This window comes from Nicotiana sylvestris, chromosome 4 (assembly GCF_000393655.2).
Source record: "Nicotiana sylvestris chromosome 4, ASM39365v2, whole genome shotgun sequence".
Lineage (NCBI taxonomy): Eukaryota > Viridiplantae > Streptophyta > Magnoliopsida > Solanales > Solanaceae > Nicotiana > Nicotiana sylvestris.
In genome coordinates this window covers 82996559-83008298 of record NC_091060.1, presented here as the reverse complement: position 1 = coordinate 83008298, position 11740 = coordinate 82996559, and the positions used below count along the sequence as shown (strand labels likewise).

The 11740-nt window shown below is 37.0% G+C and overlaps 1 protein-coding gene across 1 annotated transcript; it reads right to left on the bottom strand.

The window, feature by feature from the left end:
- Nucleotides 1-588: 588 nt before the first annotated feature.
- On the bottom strand, nt 589-11267 carry LOC104222721 (GDP-mannose transporter GONST5-like). The gene is made up of 5 exons (XM_070171599.1): nt 11025-11267; nt 7745-7994; nt 7450-7657; nt 1082-1313; nt 589-936 (listed from the first exon to the last, which is right to left on the bottom strand). The coding sequence occupies exons 1-5, from the start codon at nt 11133-11135 to the stop codon at nt 724-726; spliced, it is 1014 nt and encodes a 337-aa protein (XP_070027700.1). The 5' UTR covers nt 11136-11267; the 3' UTR covers nt 589-723.
- Between the last annotated feature and the right edge of the window lie 473 nt (nt 11268-11740).

The window sequence follows — 11740 nt, the reverse complement described above, 5'->3', positions numbered from 1 at the left end:
TTTTTTAAATAATATATTTTTAAAAAAATATTTTTTATTACCTAATCAAACACCGGAAAATAAATTAGAAACTACTTAATTTTTAAGAAAAACATTTTCCTCTGGTGTTCTTTCTCTACATTACAGATGTAGAGGGAGAATTAGATGTCACAGTTACATGATAAGCTAGTTGAAGACCATGGAATTAATTTCACATAAATATTTCCTGCAAAACCATATTCCTTAGTTGGAGGTTTTTGTTAGGGACTGTACACAAATCCACATCCGTGAGAGGGAATTAGGTTCGTTCATTAAATTAAAATCCAACTCAACCATGACCCTAATTGCTAAACTAGGGCAGGAGTGTTTAAACTCTCTATGGTGTACAATTTAAATTTACAACTTCACTTGTAACAATTTTTACTGCTACTTCATAGTTTTTCCCCGCTTTTGGCCCCTGCACGGCTTTAAATTTCAAACAACAAATCGTCATAAAAAGCATTCCTCATTGCAAGTGAATAGACACAGCAATGAAACAAAGTTTTGTTATGCTCATCTGTTGTTAAAAAAAAAAAAAAAAAAAAAAAAAAAAAAAAAACCTATCTGACGACGTTTTTCTCTGTGAACAAGAATTAATAAGCACATATAAATGTCTCAAAGTGGACAAAGGCAATGGTAAATACTCAAGAGAGTCTAGTCGAATAATCTATCTTCTGCAAAACTGAGGTAACTTCATTTACTATACTAGTCATTGTCTTTATCTTCCACTTTCTCATTTACCAGAGGAACAAACTCTGACTTGTTCTTTGGAGGAATCTCTTGAGGCTGCTGTGAGAGAATGTGCCTCACATAACCATAGAATGTACATCCAACAAGTGTTACTCCACACCCCAAGGCATTCATAGCTGAGATTGGGTTTCGAAATATCAGCCATGAACAAGTAACAGCCACAGCGACCTGTGAAAGTGGATTATCGCCACAAGAGTTTCATATCGTCTCGATGCCAAAAGACTAAGAAGCAAGAATTTTCTATTTAATTTGATTTCAACATGGAACTTGATTGACGTATTTGACACCTGAATATTAAAAGAGCGGAGATCACCTCAAGGTTTCCAGCAACATTGAAAGTGACAGCAGTTGTGGAGTGGATGACATAAAAGATAGAGAAGTTAAGGCAGAAAGCCAGCACTCCAGAGCCGAAAATAATAAACATGGATGGAACCACTGAGGGGAATGTATATAACCATTCAACAACACAAGCTCCTTCAAAGAGTAAAGCTGGCAGAGCCAATATCATAGTCGCAAAGGGAGCCATGTAGAAAACTGTGTTTATACTGGAGAACAACAACAAACCAACATTAGTTACATAGGACCATTGAAAATCTGTAACTTTATGGCATTTTCTATGTCTTCTCGACAAACAGTAAGCTAAAATAAGTCATGTTATATGTTTTCTATAATAAAATAAAGTAGTAAAACACGGGAAAGCGTGAGTTTTTTTAGACAAATCAACAACTGAAAGAGATCCAGTTCATATTAAAAAGCTTGCTAACAATCAGTTTGAAGCTATAGTTTTGCAATGTTAGTTTAATAGTTCAGTATATCCTTGTCTAAAACATATATACGAAACATAGAGCAAGGTGGAGGCAGTATTATCCGAGATGGTTCATTCGTTCTTCTTCTTCTTTTTTCTCAATGGTTCATCAACCATAATTCAATTATGAGCAAACTAAGAATAAGAAATAAGAAAGAATTGTTGCGGAAGCCAAATGTATAGAGTGTGAATAAGTCACAACTACTATACCAAAATTTATGACAGCCACCAAATAATAAATAAGACAACAAAGCAACAATAAAGGGAACACCAGAATTTACGAGGTTCGGCTAATTTTGCCTACTCCTCGGACACAACCAATATTTTATTCCACTCCAAAAATACAAGTGAAATAATACTAAAGAGAGAAGATACAAATGTCTTAAACAGATGAGAAGGCAAATGAGAGGTGTGTTTAAATCCTAAACATTAAGCCTTCTTTTATAGGGGGAAAATCCCCCCAACTTTTGTTTTCCCACCGATGTGGGACAAACATTTTGTCAAATTCAACAAATCTCTACCTTGGCAAAATTCCACATCTTCAATTTTCTTTCAATAACAAATTTGGTTGTGTCTTCATCTTCAATCTTCAGTGTTCAACAATGTTGATCAAATCCAAACAATGTTGAAACTTGATCGCAGTCACCACCTTTGTCAGCATATCAGCAGGATTCTCCGTAGTATGAATTTTCTTCACTGTGACTCCACCTTCTTCTATGATTTCTCGTACAAAATGATACCGAACATCAATGTGTTTCGTCCTTGCATGATAAACTTGGTTCTTCGCTAATTGAATAGCACTTTGACTATCACAAAAATTGTGATACCTTTTTGTTCAACACCAAGCTCCTTTAGCAATCCTTGAAGCCAAATTGCCTCTTTCACAGCCTCTGTAATAGCCATGTACTCTGCCTCTGTTGTAGACAAAGCAACTGTTGACTGCAAAGTAGACTTCCAACTAACTGGTGCCTTTGCAAAAGTAAACACATAACCAGTAGTTGATCTTCGTTTGTCCAGATCACCCGCAAAATCTGAGTCACAATATCCAACTACAGACTGATTGTCTTCCTGCTCAAAAACTAACCCGACATCTACAGTATTATGAATATACCGTAGAATCCACTTCACAGCTTGCCAATGCTCCTTCCCTGGATTGTGCATATATCTGCTAATAACTCCAACAGCTTGTGAAATGTCAGGCCTTGTGCAAACCATTGCATACATCAAGCTACCAACAGCATTTGCGTATGGTACCTTTGACATATACTTTCGTTCAACTTCATCCATTGGCGACATAGTAGTACTTAGCTTAAAATGGGAAGCAAGTGGAGTACTAACTGGCTTAGTCTTGTCATCTATGCCAAAACGTTGAAGTACTCTCTTCAAATATTCCTTTTGAGATAAACAGAGTTTCTTTGAACGTCTATCTCTAATTATCTCCATGCCAAGAATTTTCTTTGCCTCACCCAAATCCTTCATCTCGAACTCCTTCTTCAGTTGAATCTTCAACTTATCAATTTCTTCCAAATTCTTGGAAGCTATCAACATATCATCAACATATAGGAGAAGATATACAAAGGAACCATCTTTAAGCTTGTGCAAATACACACAATGATCGTATTTGCTTCTCTTGTACCCTTGCCGCAACATAAACTCGTCAAATCGCTTGTACCATTGTCTAGAAGATTGTTTCAATCCGTACAACGATTTTTCAAGTTTGCACACCATATTTTCTTTTCCAGCAACTTTGAATCCTTCTGGCTGAGTCATGTAGATTTCCTCCTCCAAGTTTCCATGTAAAAACGCAGTTTTTACATCCATCTGAACTAGTTCCAAATCCAATTGTGCTACCAAAGCCAACATAATTCTAATGGAGGAATGTTTTACAACTGGAGAAAACACTTCATTGTAATCAATTCCCTCCTTTTGAGCATATCCTTTGGCCACCAATCTTGCTTTGTAGCGAACATCTACTTGGTTAGGAAATCCTTCCTTCTTTGCAAATACCCATTTGCACCCAATTGCTTTCTTTCCCTTCGGGAGATTGGCCAATCTCCATGTATGATTCTGATGAAGGGACTGTATTTCATCATTCATGGCAATCCTCCACTTATCTTCTTCTGAACTTTGGACAGCGTCTTTATAAGTAGTAGGAACATCATCAGCTACAATTGAGGTTGCACAAGCAACCGTCTCTATGAGACGAACAGGTTTCGTTATTGTTCTTTTTGGCCTGCTGGTTGCTATTGATTCAAGTTGTTGTTGAGGTTCCTGAGTTGGAATCTCCTCTACTGGCTCTCCTTCCAGAGGGTAATCTTCATTTGTTTCCTCATCTGCTTCTTGTGTAGGAAAAATAAATTTTCCCTCAAACTCCACCTGCTTAGAAGCACCTTTATTTTGTTTGGTGTCTTCTGTTACCTTATTTACCATAGCAGATTCATCAAAGGTAACATCTCTGCTGAATATTACTTTCTTTGTCATAGGACACCATAAGCGATATCCTTTGACTCCAGAAGTAATTCCCATAAAAATAGCCTTCTTTGCCCTTGGATCCAATTTTGACTCCGTCACATGATAATATGCAGTTGAGCCAAACACGTGCAAAGAGTTATAATCTACAGCAGGTTTTCCATACCATTTTTCAAATGGTGTCTTGCCATCAATAGCAGCAGATGGTAAGCGATTAATGAGGTGGCATGCATATGTAATTGCCTCAGCCCAAAATTCTTTGCCCAAGCCAGCATTGGACAACATACACCGTACCTTCTCCAGCAAGGTCCGGTTCATACGTTCTGCCACTCCATTTTGTTGTGGTGTATGTCTAACAGTGAAGTGTCGGACGATGCCATCATTTTCACATACCTTATTGAAATGATCATTTTTGTATTCACCTCCATTGTCTGTGCGAATACACTTGATCCTCCTGCCTGTCTGATTCTCCACCATCGTCTTCCATTTGAGAAAAATTCCCAACACTTCATCTTTGCTCTTCATTGTATACACCCATACTCTTCGGGAAAAATCATCAACAAAGGTTACAAAATAGTGCTTCCCACCCAATGAAGGTGTTTTGGAAGGACCCCAAACATCAGAGTGTACATAATCCAAAATGCCTTTAGTATTATGGATCGCTGTACCAAATTTAACCCTTGTCTGTTTCCCTTTGACACAATGCTCACAAAACTCCAAGTTGCAAGCCTTTACTCCTTTTAACAATCCTTGATCTGATAGAGTTTTCAAGGATTTTCCTCCAGCATGTCCCAAGCGCATGTGTCATAGCTTGGTTGCTTCTGCCTCTTTGTCGTCACTGGATGTCACTGTCGCTGTCCCAATAACTGTACTGCCACGATAGCGGTACATATTATTATTCTTCCGATTAGCCTTCATTACCACTAGTGCACCGGAGCATACTCTCATCACTCCATTTTCTGCAATGATTTTGAACCCTTTTGATTCTAGGGCTCCCACAGAGATGAGATTCTTCTTCAAATCCGGTACATATCGAACATCTGTTAATGTTCTGATCATTCCATCATGGTTCCTTAATCGTATTGAACCAATGCCATATGAGGTAAGAGGGCTGTTATCCGCTGTGTGGATGACTCCATATTCTCCTTCTTGAAATTCCACAAACCAGTCCCTGTTGGGACACATATGATAGCTACAAGCCGAGTCCATCAACCATATGTCTGATGATGTTGATGACTCTGTTGTAACTAATGAGAAGTCTGAATCATCACAATCAGCTACATTTGAATCCATAATGGCCTTTCCATTGTTATGTTTGGCCTTATTCTTCAACTTCGGACAGTCTTTCTTCCAGTGCCCTTTTTCTCGACAAAAAGCACATTCATCTTTGCTGGGTCTGGATCTTGACTTGGATCTTCCCTTCTTTGTCCTCGTTTGATTTTGAGGACGACCCCTCACAAATAGTGCTTCTCCTTCTCCGCCCTTCTGTTTTTCTCGCTTTCTTTGTTCATAGCTGTACAAAGCCGAACAAACTTCTCTGAGAGAAACTTCGTCATTTCCATGGAGTAGAGTAGTTTCAAGGTGCTCGTACTCATCAGGAAGTGACGCCAACAACATCAAGGCCAAGTCACCATCATCATAAGTTGTATCCATATTTTGCAAATCTGTGACCAACTTATTGAAACTGGTGATATGTTCATTCATCGTGGTACCAGGAACATAGGTGAAGTGAAACAGTCTCTTCTTCATGTACAATTTATTTTGACTGTTTTTCTTCAAAAATTTATCCTCCAGTGCTTTCCATAATCTACTTGCAGAAGTTTCCTTTGTGTATGGATATTTCTGCTCTCTAGCAAGGTAGGATCGAATGGTACCGCAAGCAACACGATTGATAATTCTCCAATCTTCTTCTCCAATAGCATCTGGTCTCTTTTCTTCAATAGCAAGATCTAGCCCTTGTTGAAAAAGGACATCTAGAACCTCGCCTTGCCACATCCCAAAATGCCCGGACCCGTCAAAAATTTCTACCGCAAATTTCGCATTTGACACAATTCTTGTCATAAGCGAAGATGCCAATGATGACGTATTGTTGACACTTGATGTAGATTCTTCTTGTTTATTATCTCCCATATTTGACACAAATATTATTTAATAGCTGACGACACAAATCAAGATTATTTCCTTTCTGATGTAGAAGATCAGACTAAGCTGCAACTACAGAGCATACTCAGACAGAACCTTGACACAGTTACCAAGATAAATCTTTTCTGATGTGGAAGATCAGACTATGCTGCAACCACAGAGCATACTTAGACAGTACCTTGGCTCTGATACCAATTGTTGCGGAAGCCAAATGTATAGAGTGTGAATAAGTCACAACTACTATACCAAAATTTATGACAGCCACCAAATAATAAATAAGACAACAAAGCAACAATAAAGGGAACACCAGAATTTACGAGGTTCGGCTAATTTTGCCTACTCCTCGGACACAACCAATATTTTATTTCACTCCAAAAATACAAGTGAAATAATACTAAAGAGAGAAGATACAAATGCCTTAAACAGATGAGAAGGCAAATGAGAGGTGTGTTTAAATCCTAAACATTAAGCCTTCTTTTATAGGGGGAAAATCCCTCCAACTTTTGTTTTCCCACCGATGTGGGACAAACATTTTGTCAAATTCAACAAGAATAGCATCCAAGATTTGCTGTGTAGAAAAGAACAAAAAAGAGCGATAGAGCCATTTGGTTTACGGTCTAGTTATGCGAGGATCATAATATGTAGGGATTGTTTATGCAGTGAACATTAATGTATAAATTTTTATGCAGTGAATAACAAAGAAAATATTGTTATCAAGTGAATAATAATACATGTGTTAAGTAGGAATTGCCTAATTTAAGGACCTTTTCGCCTTCAAATGCATTTATCTACATAGTGGTAATACATACCACATAGGTATTAGTAACGCAGAGCTAAAACTGGGAGAAAAAAAAGACTAGAGCAGTTAACCCAGTTATACAGGAAACCAAACATCGTAGTACATATACGGAGAATCCATTGGTTATGCAGAGTACTATGTTGCAAACTAAGAGTTGTATTAGTTATGCAGAACTTTATGTTAGATATTATTTTCCCTTATGTTAGACCTTGATTGGATGTGTTACACCTAATGACAACGGTAAGTTTCTGGGCCAATCAATTTAGCAGGGGATAAATCATTTCCGGACAAGATTGTTTGACAAAAACTATTCCAATTATCACTTGTTTTATTAGTAACATTTGACTGGGTACAAGAACAGTGGTAAAAATTCTGTTACATCTCAAGCAATTCCTTTTAATTGACATGGTAGAGGAATACATATATTATCTAATAGGAGGGGGAGAAAGAGGTAGGTACATAGTACCTGTCAAATTTGTAGCCATGCAGCAAAGACTCCGCTAGAATAGTTTTTGTAGAAGTAGCAAGACAGCCAAATAACGCAGCACAGAACCCAAACATGTTGAAACTTAGCTCAGTAACAGAAGTAAGCAGAATTCCTCCAACAATGGGAATCAAAGACGTCCAGATCCTCCAGTCAAAGTTCTTTCTCCAAACTAGCCACTGCAGAATCACTGCTCAAACACAGTTATCCGAAGCAAAATAGGTTAAGGAGTGGATAAGAAGAGGCCTCGGGAAGGGCTTTGAGGTTCAAGCTTTACCTGTTGTTGCAGGAGTAAATGACTTTATGGTCTGCATGAAAGAGACAGGAATGTATCGTAGACTTACATTCCCCAAGACTATGTTGACACAGAACACAAATGACATGGGAAAAATTCTTCTCCACCGATCTGCGGGTTCAACCACGATGAGTGGCTTAAGTTTGAGCACTTTGATTGCCAGGTATGCACCAATAGCTGAGGATATGAAGTGTACGCAAGATACTGTCAATGGAAATTTAAAATCCAGTTTCTGCAAAGACGGGTAGAGTGTACAATTATAAGAAGAGATATTGCAAGAAAACATTACATGTGTACAACATGCTCATAACCTCTTTCCAGAATATCAACCTTGCAGTTATTATTCAAAACGGACGTTAAGTTTCTTTGCCCCATATAAAGTAGTTCTTAGTTTCCCCGGGAAAAAAAAAAAGAGAAGAGAAAAGTAGAAATCACACATACTAAAATATATCAACCTAAAATGCTGAAAAATTCAACCAAGAAGGCACGTCCTCATTTGCAGACAATAAACTCAAGTATTACTCATTTTAAGCGTAACAACCAGAATTCTGATTGGTGTGTACCAACTAATGCTATCAACCTTAGAACTGGGTTTGGGGTTTGGGCACTGGTAATAGTGGGAGAGTGACAGTGGTGTGCAAAATAAGGTCTGCTATCATTTACGAGGCACTGTGATTTAGATTAGAGAGAGAGAGAGAGAGAGTATTGGCTTAAGGCTTTAGACATGGACGGTAATGAAAGTGAGAATAGCACCTGGCAGAGGCCTTTGGATGGTTAGTCTATATAAAGGAACGTGTGTCTCTTGATATTTGTGACTTGTGAGGCTCAATTTGAGCCTTAGCAAGGAACACTAGGCAATGTTTCTTTTCCTATATCTTCTCTTTTTCTGCTTCCATATCATAACAACGATAGAGCAATAATCAAAACATAAACTCGCAAGATCTTCAAAGAAAAATGGAAATGAAAAACACTTGATCACCAAACCCCAAAGAATCCATCTATTATCACATTTAAGAAAAACCATCATATCTAACACATACACACATGAGAAATGCAGTTTGTACACATGCACCAGCAATAGGCAAAAAGCTTCTGGATCTAACCATTCATCTAAATAAAAGAAGAAAGAGAATAACAGCAGCCATATAGTTTTGAACCATGCCCCACCGGCCTTTGGGATTTCTTGGCTATCAAAAGAATGACGGCATCCATATTAGAGGCTATCATTGATGTTCCAGCTTGTTCTACATCATGAGAAAGGTGCTTGCAGAAATATTAGAGATCCCTTTACACTAAAATTTTTGATTAGATGTGTAAACTTGGGAAGGGAATCATAATACTACTTTTTTCGTATGTGGAGAACTTGATGTGCTAAAATCAGAAGCTACTCAATCTCAATTCATGAATCATCAAGTCAATTTTACAATCTTTGACGTAGATGACCCCGAGTTACTCAAGATGACTCCTGACTGAACCAAGTTTACATCCATAATGTAGCGTGATATCTGGGGAACAGATCATTCCAAGCACAGGAGAAGTTGCAAGCTCTTGATATTATACACAGTATTATTTTTTGATGAAGCGGGTTCAGTTGAACCCGCTTGCCACCATGTGCGTCCACCACTGTAACTAGGTAACCGTACTTGTCTAAAGTTTTCCCAGTTTGCCACCTCCATCCAAGAGAGACAAGTTTGTGAAGCCATACATTACCCAGAAAATAAAAAAGACGCACAGGATGTCAAGAGACCTGTTCAGGTGAAACTACAATATACTAAAATGGCTGATCCAAGAAAGACTCTAAACCTGCCTTTTGGGCAAATATAAGTAAAGGATATGAGAAATTGGATATGACTCAGCAAGATAGTTGCTAGATGTGTAGACAACATTACACTGTTTATCATCTGTTATTGTTTCTCATTACAATTCACGACTGCTCCTTTAAACTGTTAACATCAGCTGAGGTTTATTCGATAGTCTCAGGAATAACAAGGGCAATTCTATGAGTAAAAAGTGTAAATTTCTGAAGTTTACACATATCATATGGAAATGCCAAGTAGAGATTAATTATGGACTAGATATTTTCCTTTCAGTTGTAGTACACAGAAGCAAGCAAGACATAGTTTTTCTCCTAGCTTTTCCTAGTAGTGTAAACTTGGGAAAGTCGACTCAATTAGGAACATCTAAACCATTTGGATATTACTTTCACACTGACCTTCTCAACCCAAAGTTTATTTATCTGAAAAGGCGATTTGCAACATTCTCGGGTTCCTTGTGTACAAACTCTTGGTTATTACCTGAATGCGTTAGAATTATCCAAATATTGGGTTATTATCTGCAAATCCTACTAAGTTAAATTTGAAATTTTGCATTTGTTTTTTAATTCTCTTCCAGAAGTATTAAGTTGGAGCATTTTAATACTCCAAAACTGCTTTTTAATTATGTTAATCTACATTCTCTTAGTTTGAAGCTCACTTGTCTCTCAGTTCCCGGGTTTATATGTGAACAACTGAATTATCATTGTTCAGAGGTTATACTCACATTTGTGGACATTAGGGAGATTGGCACATTGTCCATGCCTCACATAGAATCCATTAACCGGCAGATGTTTTAATACTACAACATGTTACTGGAAGGATTCGAACTTCAGGGAAGGGAATGACTAAACTCAAATCACTAACAACAACAACGACTACGCCTCAGTCCCAAACAAAGTTGACTTCAAAATCTAACTGATTATCAATGACTTTGCAACTTTTACTAATTAAAGGAAGAATGAGATGAAGAAAAAATATGCCCGACGGAATTTTTAACATACCCTACAGTTCATCGATATGCAAGAAATCAGCCAATATACAACAACAACAACATACCCGGTATTATCCCACACAGCGGGGTCTAGGGAGGGTAGTGTATACAAGACCTCACTCCTACAGGATAGAGAGGTTGTTTCCAATAGACCCTCCACTCAGAAAAGTATAAGCACCACATTAATGAAAATATAGACAAGAAGGGACAGTACCAAAAAAACATATAAAAGCAGAATAAAAACAACAAGACAATAATGTGATCATCAATGAATATATAAAGACGCAGACACACATTTCTCAACTATTTTAAAACTATGTAATGTAGCATAATTTAAGGCTGATGAGATCGCAGATAAAACCAATTCTACAAAAAATCAAAGTTTCAAGAATATTTCAGATACACTACCACAATGGCATATATAAGAAAGAAAGAAAGAAAGAAAGAAAAAACAGACCTGAAAGATCCATTTGTTCATGATAATAACAGCTACATTAAAGCCCCACCATTGAACAATAGCAAAAATGGATCGAATCACAGTCCACTGGGACAACACACTTTCCTCCATTTCTTCTAGCCCCCTATCTTAAATGAGCTAAATTGGAAATGGGTCAGAAGCCAATGAGTCAGTCATCTATAGAGAAATATAGAGGAAAACCGGAGAAAAATATGATAAGACTATAACTTATACAGAAGGAGAAAGAAGAATGTCTTGTCTTTTGTTTTTAAGGAAATGGAACATCTCTCCAATAGTGTTTTAGTACGCTATATAAGAACTTGACACGTTTCCTGGATTTCGTGAGCGTAGAATATTCATGGGACAGTTGTACTTGAGACCATTAGGATGGTTTGTCTGACAAGCTATCAAGTACTTATAATAGAAGAATTTAATAACAATAAGATTATTTAATTAATATATTGAGGTATACAAGATCTAATGTAATACTATATATATATATATATATATATATATACATATATTTAATTTAATATTAGATAAACTTGAATAAATTTTATTTTTAATTTTAATCTTAACTTTCTTAACATAATATGCAAGAAGAGTTTTAGAGAAGGATAAGCATGTCATTTTATTATTTTTATTTCGGGATTACTAACTCCAGGATAATTATCTTCCATTGAATGTAGTTTAAAAATAATATCACAAATCTTAAA

What these genes read in the sequence shown, in the direction of transcription:
- LOC104222721 (XM_070171599.1), bottom strand. Translation starts at nt 11,135, where the DNA reads ATGGAGGAAAGTGTGTTGTCCCAGTGGACTGTGATTCGATCCATTTTT. An exon ending in CATGGCTACAAATTTGACAG is followed by an intron (nt 1,314 to 7,449) that starts GTACTATGTACC and finishes GTTGTTCTCCAG; the next exon opens with TATAAACACAGTTTTCTACA. An exon ending in ATGTTGCTGGAAACCTTGAG is followed by an intron (nt 937 to 1,081) that starts GTGATCTCCGCT and finishes CCACTTTCACAG; the next exon opens with GTCGCTGTGGCTGTTACTTG.